This window comes from Stenella coeruleoalba (genome assembly GCF_951394435.1).
Source record: "Stenella coeruleoalba genome assembly, chromosome: 17".
NCBI lineage: Eukaryota > Metazoa > Chordata > Mammalia > Artiodactyla > Delphinidae > Stenella > Stenella coeruleoalba.
Window position 1 is genome coordinate 69,340,845 of NC_137163.1, and position 24,346 is coordinate 69,365,190.

Genomic DNA, 24,346 nt, shown 5'->3' on the forward strand with positions numbered 1-24,346 from the left:
GCAGATAAAGTGGTTAGAGCAGCGCCTGGCAGAGAGTAAACAGTCAGAAGAGACCAGCTGCTGCGCTGGATGTACTTTCCCCGCTTTCAGTGTATTCACTCCCTCCCTCTTGCTCTGCGCTTCAGGGGGCTGACCTTTATGGACGGCCTCATCAGGGCTGTCTTGCCACTGGCTTCTTGTTGGACTTGGCAGGACTGGTAGGAGATGGGAGGGTGGGAGGGAAGAGAGGTTAGGGTGTATTTCCCAGCCTGTCACCCTCTTAGCACCGTTTGTCTCCCGAAGGCTCACCTTCTGCCTGATGTTTCCTTGCCCATAGTCAGAGTCCTCCCTAGGGTCTGGAAGTAACGGTGGTAACAGCTTCCTGCTGCTGTTGCTACCCTCTGGGAGCTTCACCCTGCCCAGTCCTTAGTAAATAGTTCTTTCATGAATTTCTCCTCAGTTACTCCTTGAAGTGTGTCATCAGTTTTCCTGCCAGGAGCCTGACTGATACAGCTGCTCTCATCCTAATACTGAATCTTTCTATTCTAGTCTTTTTTGAGATCCCTCAATAGAGATGAAAACCAGAGTCCATTATCATTTTTGTTGTTTATACTCAGGTTTACTTCTCTTTGGTTGCAATTGTAAATGGAATCTTTTCTCTCATTATGGTTTCTGTTTGTAAATAGACAAACTATTGATTTTTGTATGTTAATTTTGTCGTCAGCTGCATAGTGAGTTTTCTAGTAGCTTTTCAGTACCTTTTCTTGTTTATTTCATAATCACTTGCAAATAATGATATTTGCCCTTTTATCTTTACTTCGTTGGGAGTATTTATTTGGGAATGGTTGTTTATTTTATTCAAATGCATTTTGGGGCATTTGAGATGCTTAAAGTTTTTCACCTTTGATCTACTAATTTGGTAAATTATCCTAAATTATCTAAAATTAACTTACTGTTATATTCTTAGAATGGTTCTTACTTGGTTAAGGTATATTATTCTTTTAATGGTTCTACTTGCTAGTATTTTGTTATAGGACTTTTGTAGCAATATCCCTTACAGAAAATTATCTATAGCTTTCTCTCCCCATCCAGTATCATGTTGCAGTAATAGTACTCTATTGGTATCATTCTTGTATTTTTTGAGGCAAGTCAAAAACAGTAAGGCAGCAAAGAAAAGAAAATTTTTTTTTAATACAAAGATTTTTAAAGCAGTGAGGAAGTTAACTGGTTACCAGGGAAACTAGCATCATACATTGCTAGTTATAAGGATGTCTTTTGTATCAGAGTGGAACAGAATACAATTGTTACAAGACTTATGATGTGTCTGTAATGAAGTGGTGGCACATAATACCATCTTTCACTTAATAGTTCTTTCATCTACTTTGTCTCATACTGTGAAGAGAAATGGGTAGGTATTAGCCCCATTTAACAAATGTGAAGGTTTAGGTTCAGAGAGGTTGCTTCTTGCCAGAGGCATAAGGCTAATAAGGTTGACCTCTAGACCTAGAAACCAAATCTTTTGACTCATGGCCAATGCTCCTTTACTTCATTATCTTTAAGAATAGAGTTAATGCAGTTTCACGGGTCATATCACGTACGTATTTCAAAATGGGAGAGATTTTGGCTTAGATTTTATTTTCAAAATGATTATGTGAATTCAGCACTCTTCTTATAATGCATATTATAATTCATTTTCTGTCTGCAACATCTTCTTGGGGGTAGTGTCAGAGAACAAGGTTATAACTTTGTACTATAGGTAGTAGCACAGAATCATCCGATTTAAAAACTGGAACTATCTTCCTACCTGCAGAGAATTATATAGGCTCTACCTGGATACAAATGAAATAAAAATAGTGTCTTCTTGTGTTCATGAACAAAAAACACTAAATTTCTTCCTTTTAAAAGCATAAATTGTGTTTTTCTTTATTACTAAGGTAATACATGTTCATGATGGAAAATTTAGAGAAAAAAATAGTCATGCAAAAAAATATAAGAATCATCTGTAATTCTACCACCCAGAGATGACAGTGTGAACATATTGGTGTCGAGCTCAACAATCCTAGTATCTGTCTATCTAAATATATTCTCTCTTTCTGTCTCTTACTGTGCATAATGTTTTATAATCTTTTTAAATTTACATTATCAGTAATTTTTCATATGGAGTATTTTATAGCAGTATTTCAGATACTTGAGGTTTTTTTTTTTCTAAATAAAACCTTATTAGAAACCCAAATATATGCAGTATTCCATTGGTAAATGCTAATTTATAGCTTCATTATGGGAGTAAAAAGGTTGGTTTAATGAACAGAAAATTTGAAATTGGGTTGTATCCAGTGGCGTGCTGGGAAGTGTTTATAACGACTGGATCTCTGAGTTGTGGTGTTTGCCAGTTTCTGTAGTGTCCTTACTCTTAGCATGGTTGATATGAAGCTCTCGATGTAAAATCAATGAACGAGATGTTGGGACAAGTGCAGAACTGGCTGTCTTGAGCCAGTGTGCACCGACTCCAGCTCACTACTCGTTATACAGATAGAGTGTTGTTAGTTGCAGGTAGCAAAAAAACGATCCAGTTTCTGCAAACAAAAGACTTACCAAGAAGACTCAAGAGTGGCTCCAGGGCGGCGGCGGATCCCGGTGGGCGACGGGAGTCGGCACCTCTGGTTCCTGCCCCTGGTCCTGAGGCGGTGGTGGACGGGCGTTCCGGGATGGCCTTCATGGAGAAGCCGCCAGCCGGCAAGGTCCTGCTGGACAACACGGTGCCGCTGACAGCAGCCATCGAGGCGAGCCAGAGCCTGCAGTCCCACACGGAATATATCATTCGGGTACAAAGAGGAGTTTTTGTAGAAAATAGCTGGCAGATGGTTAGGAGATACAGCGACTTTGATTTGTGGAACAGCAGCTTGCAGATTGCAGGCCTAAGTCTACCTCTTCCTCCCCCAAAATTGATTGGTAACATGGATCATGAGTTCATAGCTGAGAGGCAGAAAGGTCTTCAGCGCTCTCTCAACGCTATCACCACAAATCATATCTTGTTTAATTATGAGCTGGTTAAGAAGTTTTTAGATCCAAACAACTATTCTGCAAGCTATACTGAGATTGCCTTACAACAGGTTTCCGTGTTCTTCCGATCAGAACCAAAGTGGGAGGTGGTGGAACCATTGAAAGACATAGGTTGGAGGATAAGGAAGAAACATTTCTTGGTGAAGATTAAAAATCAGCCAAAGGAACGGCTAGTGTTAAGCTGGGCTGGCCTTGGTCCTGACAAGTATCTGTCAGATAAAGATTTTCAGTGTCTAATCAAACTTCTGCCGTCTTGTTTGCACCCTTACATCTATCGTGTTACCTTTGCCACAGCTAACGAATCCTCAGCATTGCTAATTAGAATGTTTAATGAAAAAGGAACTTTGAAGGACCTGATCTACAAGGCAAAACCAAAAGAGCCATTCCTAAGGAAGTACTGCAGCCCTAAGAAGATTCAAGGCCTTGAACTTCAGCAAATAAAAACATATGGGTGGCAAATATTAGAGGTACTAAAGTTTCTCCACGACAAGGGATTCCCTTATGGGCATCTTCATGCTTCCAACGTGATGCTGGAAGGGGACGCTTGCCAGCTGCTGGACCTTGAGAATTCCTTGTTGGGCCTTCCTTCCTTCTACTGATCTTATTTCTCACAATTCAGGAAAATCAACACATTGGAGGGTGTGGACGTTCACTGCTTTGGCCACTTACTGTATGAAATGACTTACGGACGACCGCCAGACTCAGTGCCTGTACACTCCTTCCCTCCTGCACCGTCTGTGGCTGTGGTGGCCATGTTGGAGTCTATGCTGTCTTGTGAAGCCTGTAAAAATGGCATGCCCACCGTCTCCCTGCTCTTACAGATGCCATTATTCAGTGATGTTCTGCTAACTACTTCCAAAAAGCCACAGTTTAAGATCCCCACAAAGTTAAAAGAGGCATTGAGAATTGCCAAAGAATGTATAGAAAAGAGGCTAACTGAAGAACAGAAACAGATCCACCAGCATCGAAGACTGACGAGAGCTCAGTCTCACCATGGATCCGAAGAAGAAAGAAAAAAGAGGAAGATCTTAGCTTGGAAGAAGTCAAAACGATCTGCTGTTGAAAATAGTGAAGAGCATTCAGCAAAATACAGCAACTCCAGTAATTCAGCAGGATCTGGGGCCAGCTCACCTCTCACATCCCCGTCATCGCCGACTCCACCCTCCACACCAGGGATGTCCGCGTTACCCCCACCTCCTCCACCTGCGCCTCCGCCACCAGCAGCTCCCTTGCCTCCTGTGAGCACAGAGGCGCCCACACAGCTTCCGCCCCAGGCTGTGAATGGCGTGAGCCGAGGGGCCTTACTCAGCTCCAACCAGAATTTCCAAAAAGGAACTTGGAGGAAAGCCGAAACCTGTGATCATAACGCTCCCAAGATCGGCTAAAGCTTTGTGTTTACACTTGGAGGGAAAAGTTGTTTTGTTTTTCCTTCCACCTCCAACCCCTAAAGTACCCTCTATCTGGATGAATAATTGCTGAGCCAGTACAGTCACATACGACTTCGCAGATGCTCATGTAAGAGGCTTTTCAAGAGGGAAATAGTCTTCAGGTAGAATAAAGTCAGGCTGGCATTGCTGCCTTAAGAAATAGTTTGCTCCTTTGTTACGCTTGTGAAGGAGTCTTGCTCTTCCTCTAATGGTCATCTTTTGGTGGCAGCAGCATATTGGAATCAGTTATTTCCACCAACAGAAGGAAGTGGACAAAAAAACAAAAACAATGACAATATACAGTCACAGCGGTGAATGGCCTTCATGTTGCAGTCCCTCCTATACCATCAGACAGCTCCTAGAAACGTTCCTCTCATGGTTCATTTCTCTATTCTAAAGCATTTTCTGGTTATTTCTTAGATAACTCCCATTTTTGCTACCTTAATTTCATCCTAGACATTATTAACACTGTAGCCCAAAGCATAGTTATGTCGCTGAGAGTCAGAGAAGCAACTAAGTTCTTCATTTTCCCTTCAAGTAGAATGGGAAAAGTTCGTAACAGTCTCTTAAGTTCAAACAGGAACTCCATTGTGGTTATAGAACTCAGGGCTGCTAAAGGAACTACTCTAGATTCTTAGTTCCTTTTAGTATGTATCGAATGGACAAAAAAATGTTGACATCAGAAAAAGCTCTTGCCAATTAGAGGATCTTCTTAATCCTCAGCAATTAAGTCAAGTTTGGCATTTGTGGGGGTGGGTTATTATGCAATACAAGTACATCTGGCAAAATCAGTTCTGATTTTCCAAAGATTTATCCAAATATATCATCTTTTTAATGTTACTCATTTATTAGAAAGATCCTTTATCCTATGATTTGCTTAAACCCTTAAATAAATTACACTTTAAAGGATTATAAATAATCCATCTAAAAATTCAAGTTACACACATCAGTGTTGATTACTATGCAGAGAGAATGTCATTGTGTATAGTTTCATGTAATCTGTGATAAATGTTCAGCTGTATTTTTATTAAAATAAACCATGTCTAGAAAATGAAAAAAAAAAAAAGAGTGGCTCCAGATTTGGTTAATTCAGCAGCTCAGTATCACCATTACTGACCCAGGTCCTTTCTGTCTTTCTGTTTTGCTAGCTTCAGTATGTTGGAGTTGTGCTCATGCCATGGCTGCACGGTGGCTTTAGTAGTTCCATGTATTCAGACATAACAGCTTCCAGAGGAAGAAATGGGCTATCTTCCCTTTTGTCTCATTTTAAGTTTAAAGAAACCCATCCCATGAGGCGCCCCGCCGCAGACTTTGCGTCACACCTGTTTTACGTGGCCATGTCTAACTCAGTCTCTGGCAAGAGAGATGGACCCATTATGACTGGTTTGGACCAGTCAGGGCCCACTCTTCAGGGCTGAGGCTGCCCGCACTTCCCTGAAGCACATGGCTGCCCAGACACCTGAACAAAATGTTGCTTTAGGAAGGAGGGAAGGAGGGGTGGATATTGAACATACAACCAACAGTGTTGTCTGCACAGGATTGTGGATGGCCCTTCCAATCATATTATCAGCTTCGGTATTTATTTTTCTATTTTATTTTGACTGTGTGATAAAACTTTTCATTCATCGAGAAAAATTGCAAATATTAACAGTATTCTTCTCAACTCATTCTGTGAGGCCAGCATTACCCTGATACCAAAACCCAACAAAGACATCTCAGGAAAAGGAGACCACAGACCAATATATCGTATGAATGTGGACACAGAAATCCTAAACAAAATACAAACTGAATCCAGCAACATATATAAAGAATTATACAGCCTGACCAAGTGGGATTATCTCAGGAATGCAGGGTGGTTTGATGTTCAAAATTCAATTAACGTAATAACCGTATCAATAATAATACACCCAGAGAACTAGGAATAGAAGTGAACTTCCTCAACCTGATAAAGGGTATTTATGAAAACCCATAGCTAACATCATACTTGATGGTGAAACTTTCCCCATAAGATCTGGAACAAGGCAGGATGTCCAGTCATGCTACTTCTATTCAACATTGTGCTAGAGGTTCTAGCCGGGTCAATTAGGCAAGAAGAAGAAAAGGCATCCAGATCAGAAAGGAAGAAGAAAAACTATTCACAGATGACATGATCCTCTTTTTAGAAAATACTAAGGAATTATTAGAACTAGTAAATTAGTTCAGCAAGGTTGCAAGATACAAGGTTAATATATAGAAATCAGTTGTTTCTATACTCTAGAACAACTGAAAATGAAATTAAAACAATTCCATTTACAGTAACATTAAAAAAAAATCCTGAGGTTGTTTGTTTTTTTAATATTGAGTTGTATGAGTTCTTTATATATTTTGGATATTACCCTTATGGGACATATCATTTGCAAATACCTTCTCCCATTCAGTAGGTTGCCTTTCCGTTTTGTTGATGGTTTCCTTTCCTGTGCAAAAGCTTTTTAGGTTGATGTGGTCCCATTTGTTTATGTTTGCCTTTGTTGCCTTTGCCTGAGGACACAGATCCAAAAAAATACTGCTAAGACCAATGTCACATCACATACTTGTCTGTTTTCTTCTAGCAGTTTTATGGTTTTAGGTCTTCCATTTAAGTCTTTAACCCATTTTGAGTTTATTTTTGTATATGGTGTAAAAAAAAATGGTCCAGTTTTATCCTTTTGCATGCAGATGTTCAGTTTTCCCACTATCATTTGTTGAAGATGCTATCTTTTCCCCCTTGTATATTCTTGCCTCCTTTATCGTGGATTAATTGAACACACGTGCATGGGTTTATTTGGGGGATCTCTATTCTGTTGCATTGATCTGTGTGTCTGTGTTTGTGCTGATACCATACTGTTTTGATTACTGTAGCTTTGTAGTGTAGTTTGAAGTCAGGGAGCATAGTACCTCCAGCTTTGTTCTTTTCTCTCAAGATTGCTTTGGCTATTTGGGGTCTTTTGTGGTTCCACACCAAGTTTAGGATTATTTGTTCTAGTTCTGTGAAAGAGGCCATTAGTATTTTTATAGGGATTGCATTGACTTTGTAGATTGCTTTGGGTAGTATGGGTATTTTAACAACGTTAGTTCTTCCAGTCCACAAGCATGGTATATCTTTCCATTTATTTGTGTTGTCTTCAGTTTCTTTCATCAATGTCTTATAGCTTCAGAGCACAGGTCTTTTACCCCATTGGATAAATTTATTCTTAGGTCTTGTTTTTTTGATACAAACAATCTGGCTGACAAATGGAAAGAGGACGCAAATAGGCATTTTTCCGAAGGAGATGTACAGATGGCCAACAGGCACATGAAAAGATGCTCAACATCACTAATCATGAGGGAAATGCAAATCAAAACCACAGTGAGATATCACCTCCTGCCTGTCAGAATGGCTTTCATCAGAAAGACAAGAAATAGCAAGGGTTAGTGAGGATGTGGAGAAAAGGAAACTCTTAAGCGATTTATTTAAGGGTCTGTGGGAATGTAAATTGGTGCAGCCGCTATGGAGAACAGTGTGGGGGTTCCTCAAAAAGTTAAAAATAGAACTACCAGGGGCTTCTCCGGTGGTCCAGTGGTCAAGACTCCACACTCCCAATGCCAGGGGCCCGGGTTCGATCCCTGGTCGGGGAACTAGATCCCGCATGCAGCAACTAAGAGCTTGCATGCGACAACTAAGAGCCTGCATGTTGCAACTGAAGATCCCACGTGTGCAACTAAGACCCAGAGCAGCCAAATAAATAAATAAATACTAAAAAAAAAAAAAAATAGAACTACCATATGATCCAGCAATTCTACTTCCAGGTATTTATCCAAAGAAAACAAAAACAATAATTTGAAAAGATATATGCACAGAAATATTCATTGCAGCATTATTTACAATAGCCAAGATATGGAAACAACCTAAGTGTCCATCAACAGATGAATGGATAAAGAAAACATGGTGTTTATTTTTATACATAGATACATATATATATGTTGTGTGTATGTGCTGCACAGTGGAATATTACTCAGTGCTGAAAAGGAATGAAATCTTGCCATTTGTGACAGCATGGATGAACCTAGAGGGTATTATGCTAAGTGAAATAAGCCATACAAACAAAGATAGATACTGTATGTTTTCACTTATATATGGGAGTCTAAAAAACAAAACAAATTAACAAATATGAAACAGACTAACAGATAAAGAGAACCAATGAATTGGGTGGGGCGATAAGCAAAATAGGTAAAGGGGATTAAGAGGTACAAAGTACCAGGTATAAAATAAATAAGTCACAGGATATAATGTATAGCACAAAGAATATAGTTAATATTTTAATAACTTTGATGTGTAATGTATAAAAATACCAAATTACTCTGTTGTACACCTGAAACTAATATAATATTGTAAGCCAACGATACTTCAATTTAAAAAAAAAAGAATGAAATACTTAAGAATAAATTTAACAAAAGAAGTGCAAAACATCCTCTGAAAACTACAAAACATTTAAAGAAATCAAAAATCCAAATAAATGGGAAAATACCCTATGTTCATGGATCAAAAGATGAAATACTGATAAGGTGGCAGTACTCCTCAAGTTGATCTATAGTTTCAGCCCAGAATCTCAGCTTATTTCTCTATAGAAATTGATAAGCTGACTTGAAAATTTATATGGAATTGCAAGAGAACCAGGATAACAATAAACAATCTTTCAAAAAGAGAGAACAATATAGGACTCACACTCCCTGATTTCAAAACTTACTACTACAAAGGAACAGCAGTCAGGACAGTGTGGTACTGGCACTTAAGCTTGCAGTACTTACCTTTCATACTTATAGACATATAGATCAATGGAATGAATTGAGAGTTGAGATAGAAATCCATGTGTCTTTGATCAACTGAGTTTTGAGAAAAGTGCCAAAACCATTCAATGCGGAAAGAGTACCTTTTCAGTAAACTGTGGTAGAACAACTGGATAGCTAGCCGCATGCAAAAGGATGAAGCTGATCCTTATAAGTTAAAATGGACCAAAGATCTCATTTTAGGAACCAAAACTATAAAGCTTAGAAGAAAACATAGGGTGAATCTTTATGACTTTGGATTTGGAAAGGATTCTTTGATCTGAAAAATGCATGAGCAACAAAAGAAAAAAATAGGTACATTAGATTTCATCAAAGTTAAAAATTATTGTACTTCACAGTATACTATCAAGAAAGTGCAAAGACAACCCACATAGTGGGAGAAAATCATATACCTAATAAGGGAGTCATTTCTAGGATAGAAAAGGAACTCGAGGGACTTCCCTGGTGGCATAGTGGTTGGGAGTCTGCCTGCCAGTGCAGGGGACACAGGTTCGAGCCATGGTCCGGGAGGATCCCACATGCCACGGAGCAACTGGGCCTGTGCGCCACAACTGCTGAGCCTGTGCTCTAGAGCCTGCAAGCCACAGCTACTGAGTACACGTGCCACAACTACTGGAGCCCGTGCTCCGCAGCAGGGGAGGCCACCACAATGAGAGGCCCACGCGCCACGGCGAGGGGTGGCCCCTGCTTGCTGCAACTAGAGAAGGCCCGCGTGCAGCAATGAAGACCCAACACAGCCATAAATAAATTAAAAAAAGAAAAGATAATGCAATTAAAAAATGGACCAAGGGTCTGAATAGTCATTTCTCCAAAGAAGATATACAAATGGCCAAAAAACACATGAAAGATGCTCCAACATCTTTTCCATCAGGGAAATGCAAATCAGAACCACAATGGGAGATGACTAGAATTAAAAAATCAAGATAATAAGTCTTAGCAAGGGTGTGGAGGAATCAGAACCCTCGTGCACTGCTGGTGGGAATGTGAAATGGCACGGCCTCTTGGGATAGCAGTTTGACAGTTCCTCAAGATGCTAAACGTAGAGTTACCACATGACCCAGCAGTCTCACTTCTAGGTATATACCTAAGAGAAAGGAAAACCGGGCCCCACAGAAATTTGTACATGAATGTTTATATCAGTAACAGCATTATTAAATAACCAAATGGTAGAAATACCCTGAATGTTCATCAACTGATAAACAGACGAAAAGTGTTATGTCCATAATGGAATATTATTAAACAATAAAAAGGAATAAATTTCTGATACATGCTACAACTTGGGTGAACCTCGAAAACATGCCGAGACACAAAATAAGCCAGACACAAAAGGTCACATTGGGTGTGATTCCATTGGATTGCTGTAAGGATAGAAACAAGATAGGTCGTTGCTGTGGGCTGGGGGAGGGAGAATGAGGACTGACTGCTCATAAGTATGGGGCTTCCTGTGGGAAGAGAAAAATATTAACAGTGGTGATGGTTGCACATATGTGCGGCTACACTGAAAACCATTGTACTGTGTATTTAAATGGGGGAATTGTATTATTTGTGAACTGTATCTCAAGAAAGCTGTTTTAAAAATCTTAACAGCATTTTATTTAGAGATTTCCTTGCAGTTTCAGAATATTTTTAAATTAATGATCCAGAATTTTGAAGGAAAAATAGTTGGAAATGTTAGTCTCAATGTATTGTCAGCAATAATATCTAAAATTTTGTCCATCTTGTTTGTCATAAATGTAAAGTCAGAAAAGTAAGCCAAAGTTGTACTAAGCATTAAAATAATAATATACAACCCCAGTGTGTTCTTACACGTTCATCTGTCAGTATAAAGCTGCTTCGTTTTAATGAAAATATATGCTGAACAGATGCATCTGAGCTGTGCCTGGCATTTGCTTATGGAGCCTGGTTCCTTTGGTGGAGCACAGTTTTACACAAGGAGCCACGCACAGGCACAAATGGAAAAAGAGGTTAATTCAGAGCCCAAACTTTTCTAATCAGTAACACGTGTACGAAACAGTCATATCCATATACAGAGACGCCAGAGGATGGCCTAATTTAAGATATATGTGAAAAGATGTTACTCTGGGAGCATAAATTAATATTTTGGTAGGAGTCCCCAAAGAGTTAACATTTAAATGTTTGAATATGTGCATTTTTTGAGAAATGACTCACATACCATAAAATTCACCCTTTTAAAATGTACAGTGTGCTTTTTAGTGTATTCACAAAGTTTTGCAATATTGTACACCTTCACTACGATCTAATTTCAGAACATTTTCATCACCTAAAAAAGAAACTCTACCCACAGTCATTCCTCACTCCTCCCTCCCAGCCCCTGCAACTAGTCATCTGCTTTCTCTCTGTATTTACATATGGAATATGTGCATTGTTTTTACTACAAATTTGAAATAGTTAAAAGTATCCAAGAATTAAATCTTTTTGAAGACAGAACATTTATGTTTTATAGCATTCACTTTAAATGATTGTAGGTAGTCCATATTTCACTTTAGTAATCAACCAGTCAGTCCATTACGGTAATTTCCTTAAGATTATTTCCTAGAAGTGGTATGACTAGTTAAAATATTAGGTGTAGATTAAAGCCTTTTGATAAACGTTGCCAAACTACCTTCTAGAAAGCTTATATCAATTTATACTCAAACAGTAATGTAAGAAAGACTCATGTAAGTTGTAAAGTATAATAATACAAGTAACTAAATTTGTATATAGGGAGAGAGGTTCATAACTGCCTTTCAATTAAATGTTTACTTGTCTAATTTTGAAAATTGTTTTCTCCTCAACACTTCAGAAACTTTTCAGTGAACAGGAGTCATAATTTTTAAATCAATTTTACTTGAAACATTACCTGAAATTAGGAATGCAGCTGCATAGTACCAGTTTGTATTCCAGGTTCAAAACAAGAAACTCTTTAAATATATCTTATTCATCAGTTGTAAATTGCCTGTACTTTATGTAACTGGCTCTTAATTGTTCATACAATAAATCCTTCAGCTGTATCAAATTACATATTTCAGTTTTTTTTTTTTTTTTTTAATGCTTCCTCAGTAAATCTTGAAATAAGCCATTTGGATGGCCCAAATGACTGTTTATTTTTCTCTTTATACAACTACATGTTGGAGGTGTTAAAACCGATGTGGCTTTCCCAAGTGGAAGGGAATTTATTCCAGATAAAGGAAATGAGTTGGGTATAGGTGTGGCAGTTGTCATGTCCAGGCTGTGATCAGGAAATTTTGTGAGCAAATTATTTGGTTGGAATTGGGGTACATAAAGGGTGAAAATGAGATAATAAGGTTAAATTTGTGCCAAAAAAGGCAAATATTAACTGGTTTTCTGTATCTTCTTGTTAATAAAAAAAATGCTGCTAATAGGGTATAGGGGAGGATGTATGATAAGGTGCTGTGTATGCAGTTTGATGAGAGGGTTAAAGATTTTGTGCTCTTTGGAGTGTCACCCCTTTTAACCTTGATCATATAGGTTTTTCTTATCATATCAGTTTTTCGCATATCAGCTTTTCCCCCTCGGTTTTATCAGGGTTTTTTTTTTTTTTAAGCGATGTGATGGTGTGCTGAAGGGGGCACATCTCTTTCAGAAGTGTGTGTATTTGGGTGAGGATGAGGAGGAAGGGGGAAGGGCATGCATACACGCACACCTGGCCTAATTGATAATGGCAAATCCCAGAAGAATCTCGGATTTGGGCAAGGGATTCATGAATCCACATGTATTTGCAATAGTAAACTTAAAAAAACAGACTCATACATATATATTATTACTTTTCAAATATAAGTAGATATACCTGTGGTTAAATAAAATTCATTTACACATAACTACTGAACTCTCAGTGTTAGATCATTTTGTATTTTCTCGATCAGTGCATATGTTTTGTATTCTTTTATGAGATGGTCAGTCACATTAGTCAGCCACAGAGGAGACATGGGAAAAGCTCACGAAGAAACAAGGTGTATTATGCTCACGGGTCCTAGAGACAGGAGCCCTGGTACGCCACACAGGGCCACGTGGGAGAACTCCAGGGTGGTCAGAAGACAGAAGACAGGAGTGAAGGGAAAGTTAGGCCATGGCCTCTATGCAGGTTTCCTAGAGAAAGGCAAGGCGGGGCAGAGTGAATCGTTCAGAATTGGTTACTTTGAATCATTTTGCAGGCTTTGGGCTACAGGAGTGGTCCCTAGTTGCCTGGTACCTGACCCTGGGATGATTAGTTGTTTTGAGATGCAAGGGTCTGATGGAGGTCCGGCTCTGGATTGGCTGGTTTGCATAATCAAAGACATGCTTCTGGCTATCTTTAAGAGTTGGCTATCCCATGGAGGGGCAAGTCTCCCCAGTCAGAAAGGTTTTTAAGATGTCAAAACAGCATTATAGGGCTTCCCTGGTGGCGCAGTGGTTGAGGGTCCGCCTGCAGATGCAGGGGATGCGGGTTTGTGCCCCGGTCTGGGAAGATCCCACATGCCACAGAGCGGCTGGGCCCGTGAGCCATGGCCGCTGAGCCTGCGCGTCCGGAGCCTGTGCTGCGCAACCGGAGAGGCCACAACAGTGAGAGGCCTGCGTACCGCAAAAAAAAAAAGAAAAAAAGAAAAAAAAACAGCATTATATGCAGATAATAATGGTATAAAATTACACACAGTGCAGGATGTCAGAAGAGTAACCCGTATCGTGTGGGGTGCACGGACTATTGGACACTTAGGAGGTTAACCACCGCCTATGCCCGCCATGTCTGATCTCCTAAAGGGGTAGAATTGTGACTTAGACCCTGAATTACTTGGGCAAATTTATGATTGTTACGTGCCTGCCTGTTTTTGATGCCACTGACTGAAAATGGACTATTACCATTGGGTAATGACTGACAAAAATTTGATAAGGGGAGCATTATGGTCAAGCTTTTACCATGAGCAAAACCAATGAGTAAGTTAATGAGTTTTTTTTTTTTCTTAATTTCATGGCTGTCTTACATTGTAACTTAGAGAACCTGGCAATTTAAGTAGGAGCTAGGTTGATTGCTCTGTAGAGAGGGGAAAGCCATTTTATAGAATTTGATTTGAGTCTTTGATGTGCATGAATATATTAAAGCACTGGTTAGAGGGTGTTAAATGATTTTTAAAGGCTTATAAGTTTTAGTTAATGACCCTTCCCTGGGACTGTGTTGGAGAATTGGGTAAGAACACCTCGGTGACGTTCCTGGATTATCTTTAAGCATACCTTAGCTGTCTACTTTCCCATTATCCAGCTGGAGGAAGCCAAGGCTTTTAGAATGTAACTTTTGTATCAAGACTCCATGATAGGAAGGGTAGACCTCAGATTTGAACCCATGATCACGTACGTGATCCAAAGTCTCTGCTCTCCTGGTTCAATTATGAGAAGATAGTTGTTGGCATGAATTTCAAACTTAAGAGAATTCCAGACTTTGAGGAAAATTAGATGAAAATATTTTTCCTCTGTACTTTTTAAACTGTACTAAAATACGCCTAACGTAAAATTTATTATTTTAACCATTTTTAGATGTACAAACCATCATTTCTGTCCATTTGCCCAGCTTTCTCATTGGCCGCACAGAAACTGTGTACCCATTGAACAGTAATTGCTAGTCCCTTCTTTCCCAGCCTCTGGAAACCTCTATTGTGCTTTTTTTTTTTTTTTTCCTAAATAAGAATTTTTTAATTCAATAATTTTATTATACTTTATTTTATTTTTACTGTATCTTCTTTCTTTCTGTCTTTTTTCCTTCTTTCCCTCCTTCCTTCCTTCCTCCCTCCCTCCCTCCCTCCTTTCTTTCCTTCTTTCCTTCTTTGCTTCTTTCTTTCTTTCTTCCTTCCTTCCTTCCCTCCTTTCCTTCTTTCTTTCCTCATACTTCTACTAATTCCCTCTACTTTTTCTCCCTTTTATTGTGCTTTTTGTGTCTATGAAGAAAATTTCTTTGTAATGAGAGAATTTGTTGATGTTAGATGATATAAATTAAGTTTTAAATTTCTTTGTAGAGTGTTGATTATAAAGGCATTTCTTTTGAACAAAGAAGTACCATGTACTCAATGTAAGTTAAAAGTTATTTTTGCCCTTTTAATTCTTTGCCTATTCTATTTTAAACAAAATATTATAATTACATATGCGAAGTACAGAAGCCTTGGTGTTCTCATTTTATTAAATGTAAACCAATGGTGTTAATTTAAGAGAACATAGTTCTTTTTTCTGAACCTTTTACCAAGTTGCTTTTTATACATTGTTCCAGTTCCAGCTCCTTAAGGTAGCATCAGTCTTAATTGCCTTTGCAATTAAGTTCATCGAAATGGTGGCAAATTCAAAAGAGGACAGTCTTTTCGCTAGCTGTCATGTTCTCCTAGCTGATGGATGTCAAATTGCACATGATTTGATTCAAGCTATTTTTTTAAATGAGCACAGAATGTTATTATTATTGCTCATTGTATTCCATTAGCAATAGTTACTGGGAGGTGCTCTGTACTTTGTCCAGACCCTGGGCTTTGGGCTTCTTTTGTTCGATATACTCAGGAGGTTGTGGAAAACGCAGAGTTCAGGTTCACCCACTTTACTTTGACGTTGCAGTGAGAGCCAGCTTCAGTACTCTGCCCGCCTTCATGCATACCTGCCTTTACTTAGTTTTTGCCTGAGTGTTCCTTATTTTATTACCAGCTCATGGATTCATTTCAGTAGGTATTTTCCAGCATTTTCAGTTGTTTTCAGTGGTAGGGTCCATTCTCTAAACTAGTCTGCTGTTGGTAATGATCCTGTGATCAAATGACTCTTGTGATCTCAGAGACTTAAACCGAATCATTACAGCCACCAGGTAAATAACGATAGGAATAGGAACACAGGTTTTGTCTTGATGATTAGCTATAATTTATTCTTGGCTGCTTCCTCCAAATCAGTGTCTGTTACAGAACTGGATGGCAGAATTTTTAATATTATCTGCTATATCTTGCTTTCATTTTGTAAAGGAACTAAGGGAGCCTAGATTGGAGGAAGGGGCTGAACCAAAAGTTCCTTCTCTGGCCTAGGTCTGGAAGAAACTATTAACAAGCCCTACAGGGGATGCAGTTTGAAATTTGTTGAGCGTTGGCCTTCTTGTCACTTGCTTTTTGTATTACAGTTAAAGCTGTTTCTTATTGGCTTTAATGTTACAGAGGTGTAAGAGGGAATGTTATTTATATTTATGTGTGAGAGAAAATAAACGCGTGGGGATGGGCTGTTTAGTTTGAATAGTTACCATTGGCGAGTTTTGGTCTTTTGCCCTCCCAGTCCTTTCCTGTTTGTAAGCCTGAAGATTTTGGTTTTAACCGTCTTATCTTCTCTCCTTGAGTCATCTTGCCACATGGTCTTCAGTGCTTGGGAGGGGATTACTCCCAAATCCCTTCCTCAGCTCACCACAAGCCAGACTCCTGGATGGACATTTCCACTTAGTTGTCCTTGGGGCACTGAGCCCTCTCCTGAAACAGGGCACATTAGTCTCCTGAATCCTGTCACCTTTCTCTGTTCCTGTGACCGCTCCCCTAATCTCAGCCATCGTCTTATTCTGGATTAAGGCAGTAGCCTTCTTACAGAGCTCCTGAAGACGGAAGTCTTCCACTGTATTAATCCATTCCATCCACTGGCACCCAAAGTATGTTTTCCAAAATATAATTTATGCATCACTCTCCTAAATAAAACCTTTCAGTGGGTTCCTTTTGTCCTTTGTACACAATTCAGACTGTCAGTATTGTTGACAGTCCTTATTCTCTAGTCTCAATCCCTTACCACTCCCACCTTCACTTTACACTGTAACCTGTACTAAACTTCCTTTGTGGGTGGGAGGGAATAGATTTTGCTCCTCTTTTTGAAATTAAACTTTATGGAGGTATAATTTATACAATGTGATGAGTTTTAACAAATGGGTACACCTATGCAGCTGCTCTCCCAATCAAGATACTGTGCTCTTCCCTCACCCCCAGAAGCTCCCTTGGGCTCCTACCCCAGACCACCACTACTGATTCGTTTTGCTTGTTCTCGAACTTCATATAAATGGAATCATACAAAATGTAGTCTTTTTTTCCTGATTTTTTTTTCACTTAGCACAGTGTTGTTTTTTTTGTTTGTTTGTTTTTTGCGGTACGCAGGCCTCTCACTGTTGTGGCCTCTCCCGTTGCGGAGCACAGGCTCCAGATGCACAGGCTCAGCAACCATGGCTCACGGGTGGAGCCGCTCCGTGGCATGTGTGATCTTCCCGGACCGGGGCACGAACCCGTGTCCCCTGCATCGGCAGGCGGACTCTCAACCACTGCGCCACCAGGGAAGCCCTAGCACAGTGTTTTTTGAGGTTTATCCATGTCATTGCACATATCAGTAGTTTCATTTTATTGCTGAGCAGTATTCCATTGTATGGATATACCACAGTTTATTTATCCGTTAATTAGTTGTTGGATGCATGTGTTGTTACCAGCTTTGACTAGTGGCACACCTCATTTTATTGCACTTTGCAGGTATTGTATTTTTTACAAACTGAAGATTTGTGGCAACCCTGCATTGTCAAATGATGGTTATCTTTTTTTTTTAGCAATAAAGTATTTTTAAATTAAAGTATGTACATTGGTTTTTTGGACATAATGCTATTACACACTGAATAGACCACAGTATAGTGTAAACATAATTTTATATGCACTGGGAAACCAAAAAATTCATGGGACTTGCTTTTTTGTGACATTTGCTTTATTGCAGTGGTCTGGAACTGAACATTTAATATCTCTGAGGGATGCCTGTATGAATGAAGCTATGAAATTCATGTTCAGGTCATTTTGGGGACATATGTTTCATTTGCAGAGTTCTAATTGCTCCACAGCCCAACACTAGATATTGCCAGTCTTTTTAATTTTAGCTGTTCTTGTTGGGTGTGTAGTGGTATCTTGTGGTTTTAATTTTCATTAAATTTAATTTTCATTTAATTTTCATTTCTCCAGTGATTAAACATGTTGAGCATCTTTTCGTGGGTGTATTAGCTATGCATATATCTTCGTATATCTTCTTTTGTGACTGTTCAAGTTTTTAGCCTGTATTTAAAATTGAATTAGTTGTGATTAAGATATGAGTTGTCATTAATATATGTATAATACATTCTGGATCAAATCCTTGGTCAGATATTTATATTGCAAATATCTGAGTCTGTGGTTTGCATTTTCATATCTTAACACTGTCTTTGAAGAGAAGTTTTTAATTATAATTAAGCATAATTAACATTTTTATGACTAGTGTTTTTGTATCTAGAAATCTTTACTTAACCCCAAATCATGAATATATTCTCATACTTTTTCTTAGAAATTTTATTGTTTTAGCCTTTATGTTTAGATATAATGATCTGTGTTAATTTTTTGTATAGCATGAGATTGCACGTTGAGATTTTTTTTTCATAAGTTAGTTTTTCCAGTGCCATTTGTTGAAAAGATTACATTTTCCCTTGAATTACTTGGGCACCTTTGTCAAATATCGATTGACCACATAAGTGTGGGTCTGTTTTTGAACTCTCTGTTGAGCTCTGATGCTCTGCGTCTGCCTTTATGTAAAAACCACATTGTCTGTAGCTTTAAATTAAGTCTTGAAATCAGGTAGTACAAGTCCTCCAGTCTTCTCTTTTCTTTCCAAAACATTTTTGGCTATTCTAGATCTTCAGTGTTTCCATATAGATATTAGAATTCGCTTGTCAGTTTCTTAAAAAAAAAAAAAGCTGGAATTTTAATTGGGATTCTGTTGGATTTATAGATTAACTTGAGAAAAATTGGAAACGATATTGAGCCTTCCAATCCGTAAACATGTGTATTAGTTTCTTAGGGCTGCCAAAACAAAGTATTACAAACTGGATGGCTTGTAGTACAGAAATTTCTTTTCGTGGTTCTAGAAGTTAGAAGTCAGAAGTTAAGGTGTCAGCAGGGCCATGTTCTCTCTGAAGGCTCTTGGGGAGGAATCCTTCCTTGTCTCTTCTAGCTCCTTGTGGTTGCCGGCCATCCTTGTTATTCCTTGGCTTGTAGATGCATTACTCCAGTCTCTGCCTTTGTGTGGTTGTGTGTCTGTGTCCAGATTTCTCTCTTTTTATAAGGACATGAGTTATACTGGATTTCAAGCCCACTCTAACCCAGTATACTGTTATCTTAAACTTGATTACATCTGCAAGGAACCAAGTAAAGTCACATTCATAGGTACTGGGCGTTATGACCTTGACAAATCTTTTGGGGAAAACACAATTCAGTCTTGTAACAACATGATATATTTCTCCATTTATTTAGGTCTTTAATTTCTCCTAAAAATGTTTTATAATTTTCATTGTACAGATCTTGCTCATATTCTATTAAATTTGTCTTTAAGTATTGATGTTTGTGGATGCTATTGGAAGTAGTATTTTTTTCATTTCATTTTTCAATCATTTTTTACGAGTATAGAGAAATGCAGTTGATTTTTATATATCAAATTTGTGTCCTGTGACATTGCTAACTTTTTATTAGTTCCAGAAATTCTTTTGTAGGGTTTTTATGATTTTCTATATAGATGATAATATTGTCTGCAAATAAAAGTTTTTCTACTTTCTTTCCAATTTGTATGCTGTATGTTTCTTTTTCTTGCCTTAATGCAGTGGCTCTGACTTTAAATACCATATTAAAGATGTAAAGCAGACATCCTTGGTTTTTTTTGTGATCTTAGGGCAAAAGCATTTAATTTTTAAGTATGATGATGGCTGTAGGTTTTTTAATAGATGTCCTTTATCAGATGAGGGAGTTTCCTTTTATGCCTAGTTTAGTAAGAGTGTTTAGCATAAATGAGTTGAATTTTGTTCAGTGCCTTTTCTTTATCAGTTGAAATGATTATATGATTCTTTTTTAATTCTAATATGTTGAATTACATTTATTGCTTTTTTTGAACAGAAAACCAATTTTGGATTCTTGGGATAATCTCCACTTAGTCATAATGCATTTCCTTTTTATATATTGTTGGATTTGATTTATTAATATTTTCTTATACATCTGTGTGTCTATGTTTATGAGTGATTTTGTAATGTCTTTGGTTTTGGTATCAGTTGTTTTTTTTAGTAATTTTATTGTGATGTATCTTGGTGTGGCTTTCTTTGTGTTTCTCCTATTTGGGGTTCACTGAGCTTCTTTGATATCTGGATTAATAGTTGTCATCAAATTTGGAAAATGTTTAGGTAATTTCTGTTGATCTCTTCTATAGCATTTAGTCTGCCGTTAAGCCCAACTGCAAATTTTTAATTTAGATGTTATGTTTTTTAGCTATAAGTGATCCTTTTTTTTAAGTTTCAGTTTCTTTTTTCAGTGTGCATGTTTTCTTTAAAATCTTTGGATATATTTACAGTAGCATTGTAAAAGTCCTTAATTTACCAACTCCATCATCTTGTTCATTTCTGGGTTTTTATTGACTCCCCACCATCACCCCGTTTGGGGTCACATTTTCTTGTTTATTCTCCTAATTCGTTATTTTTCACTTGTCATCTTTAAAAGAGTGTTGAGTTTTGATCTGATAAGCGATTTAGTTAGTTGTGGATCAGCCTGATCCTTTTAGGCATATTTTAAGCATCATTAGTGGGGGTCCAGAACAATGCTGTCCAGTAGAACGTTCTGCATTGATGGGCTACATTTGCCCTTCTCCTGCGCTCTGGCGTTTCTTGGGTCGCTATGGAATGTCCCAGGTATTGTGTGAGAGCTCTTCACTGTGGTTGGTGGGGACCAGATGTTTCCCAGCTCCCCTGTAGTTCTTTTCCCAGCCTCATGGTATCTCATTCTACACATGGCTAGCTTAGTATTTAGCCAGAGACTCAAGGAGACCCATTTTCAGGCTTCTGGAGCCCGTTACCTTCACGGCTCTTCCTGTCTGGTACTCAGCCCTGCAAAATCCAAGTATTGTACCCTCCCTGAACTCCAGTCTCTTGAGTCCTCAACTTTGTGAGACTTCTTGCTGTGCAGGGTTACTCTGCTCTGCCTTGGGGTTTGGTAACTGCTTTCAAGAAACCTAGGCAATTACAGGTCTCACCTTATTTGTTTTCTTCCCCCTTCTCTCAGGGATCAAAGTCCTATCCTACTTGTCTAACATCTGAAAGCAGTGTTTCTCATAGATAGCCTAGTTCTCTAGTTGTTCATGATGGGAGTTCTAGTCCACTACTAGTTGTCCTATCATTTATTGAACCTTGTTTATATTTTTATAAACAAGCCGTGATTTTGCTTACCTCGGGTTTTTGCAAATACTGCTTTTTCTGTGCTTGGAATTCTTTCCCCCACCTCTTGTGTGACAAACTCTTATGAAATCATTTAAGAGTCAGATTATGTGTCACTTTTCCCCAGTGGTCTTCCTAGCTACGACTGAATCCTGGGTTAAGTGTCATACTTGGCACTCAGAGCATCTTACATTTGCTTGTAATCGTGGTTATTTGTTACGATTGTTTGTAGTCCCCACAAAAATCTGAGCTGTGTGAAGGCAAGGACTGTGTCCATTTGTGTTATATCCTTCATGCCCAGCACAGTGGAGATCTCAAAATCTCTTTGTGCGTCTCCTTTCCCTTGCAGTACTATATGTGGAGATGAAACAGTACTATTCGGTGTGCCTCAAGTATACTTCAGAAATTTTTTGGGCTTCTACTCTCATTGGTTTGGAGAGGGAAACAATTGTTGACAGTTGGCGTTTCCTTTTTAAATTTGACCAATCTCTGAGAGATTAGTATTTTTCTTCTTTAGTATTTATGTTATAAATATTTTGATATATATTTACCCACAAGTAGTGGTCAGTTCGTAGTAGTATTTTTAGTGTGAAGTTTTTTTCCTTACCTACAAATAGTTCTCATTTAAAAATTACCTTTTGAGATAAATACCAGTAACCACTTAGATGTTAGTAACTCTGAGGAAATCAGTGTGGCTGGGTCTGTGGGGTGTGGTGGCAGCTTTCTTAGAAAGGCTTCTTTGATTATGAAATCGAGTCGGGTATAGTATTGTGGGATCTTAGAACTGGCAGAGACCTTGAAGGTCATTTTTTCTAGCCTGCTCCACAACCGCCTTGACAGAGGCTAGTTTGAGGCGGCAGCTTTCAACTTCCATGGTTCTAACTGTAGAAAGTTCTTAGAAAGTAATATTGAATCAAATTCTGTTTTCCACAAACTTGTGCCCATTGGTCTACTTCCACCTTTCATAATTTCACAGAATAAAGCTGAACTCCTTGGCTTATTTTATCTTATAGCAGTTTATATATTATCCTTATCTGCATTTAAAGATGTTATGTATGTATGCATCTTCCAGCGTAATACTGAGAACTGAATTCAGTCTTATCCATGTGGCCTGTACTGAGAACAGTGGAGGAGCCTGGATTTGGATACTTATCTGACTCTCAGTGCTTCCTAAGATTGCCTTTACTTACTGTCTCTTATTAATTTACAGTTTAAACATTCTGGCCTTTTTTTTTTTTTTTTTAAGGAAACTTGTAAACTCCATTTCCATTGTTCCATATGCATGCAGTTTATTTTATTTTAAAATTCATACTTCATTCTCTCTTTATTTTGTAATTAAGCACGGTGGTTTATACTTTGTGTTTTATATGCAGATATGATATGCATTAGTCCGATCTGCATCCCAATAAATAAACTGTGGAACAAGACAAAGTCAAATGTAGAGTTCTGTCAGCGACCTCTAGAATTCTTCCACCAGCTTGACATCCGGTACTTGAACTCTGGTTATGTTTGTTCAGTCAGCTAGGAGTCAGCCTAACATTGCTCTCTTTTGTTCTCAAGGATGCCTCCAGAGACTCTGTGTGCAGCCTTGCTGAAATTAAAGTGTCCGGGGTCTGTGACATTCCGCTGCTCTTATATACTAGCAGCCTAAGTCCAAACTCTACAGTTGTCAAATCTACACCACTGATTTTTTTTTTTTTCCTTCTGGGAATTGTGACCATTTCTACTTTTCCATAATTTTTTTTTTTCCGACAAAAGGTCTCACATATTTAGTACTGAGCCAAAGCACTAGTGCAGAAGCACAAAGAGAAAAATCATCTTCCCAATAAAACACATCCAGCTCTTCAGATAGTAGTGATGTTCTCAGTGATATGGTAAGATGGAAGTGACCTTGACACAGCATAAATATGTGTGCCACTTCATACGCAAGGCTCCTTATAGACCCAGCTTGGTTCTGCTCCAATGTCTTCTCTTGGAGTTGTACCTGATCTTATTACCAGTTTTCATTCGAATCCATTGGGGAATGGTACGATTCTGCTTTCGTTTCTTGGCTGGGAATCACTTGATCCTGAAAGTCTTGTGAAAAGACATGGCGAGGAGCAAATTCCCATAATTTTTTTTTTTTTTTACATCTTTATTGGAGTATAATTGCTTTACAATGGTGTGTTAGTTTCTGCTTTATAACAAAGTGAATCAGTTGTACATATACATATGTTCCCATATCTCTTCCCTCTTGCGTCTCCCTCCCTCCCACCCTCCCTATCCCACCCCTCTAGGTGGTCACAAAGCACCGAGCTGATCTCCCTGTGCTATGCGGCTGCTTCCCACTAGCTATCTATTTTACATTTGGTAGTGTATATATGTCCATGCCACTCTCTCACTTTGTCACAGCTTACCCTTCCCCCTCCCCATATCCTCAAGTCCATTCTCTAGTAGGTCTGTGTCTTTATTCCTGTCTCACCCCTAGGTTCTTCATGACATTTTCTTTTTCTTAAATTCTATATATATGTGTTAGCATACGGTATTTGTTTTTCTCTTTCTGACTTACTTCACTCTGTATGACAGACTCTAGGTCTATCCACCTCATTAAAAATAGCTCAATTTCATTTCTTTTTATGGCTGAGTAATATTCCATTGTATATATGTGCCACATCTTCTTTATCCATTCATCCAATGATGGACACTTAGGTTGTTTCCATCTCCGGGCTATTGTAAAGAGAGCTGCAATGAACATTTTGGTACATGACTCTTTCTGAATTACGGTTTTCTCAGGGTATATGCCCAGTAGTGGGATTGCTGGGTCATATGGTAGTTCTGTTTG

The 24,346-nt window shown here is 38.5% G+C and overlaps 2 protein-coding genes and 1 pseudogene across 11 annotated transcripts in view; 2 read left to right on the plus strand and 1 right to left on the minus strand.

Annotated features, from left to right (window-relative positions):
• PDE7A (phosphodiesterase 7A) overlaps nucleotides 1–24,346 on the plus strand; it is a 175,070-nt gene that overhangs the window by 84,693 nt on the left and 66,031 nt on the right. The window lies entirely within an intron of this gene.
• Nucleotides 2,580–4,424, plus strand: LOC307176187 (PX domain-containing protein kinase-like protein; the record flags this gene model as incomplete). Its single annotated transcript, XM_079902053.1, is given in 2 exon segments — nucleotides 2,580–3,635; nucleotides 3,639–4,424. Coding segments are annotated over 2 exon segments (1,737 nt in total). The 5' UTR covers nucleotides 2,580–2,684.
• LOC307175951 (large ribosomal subunit protein eL39-like) lies at nucleotides 22,900–23,616 on the minus strand (annotated as a pseudogene). Its single transcript has one exon. The product of its transcript is annotated as a large ribosomal subunit protein eL39-like (transcript).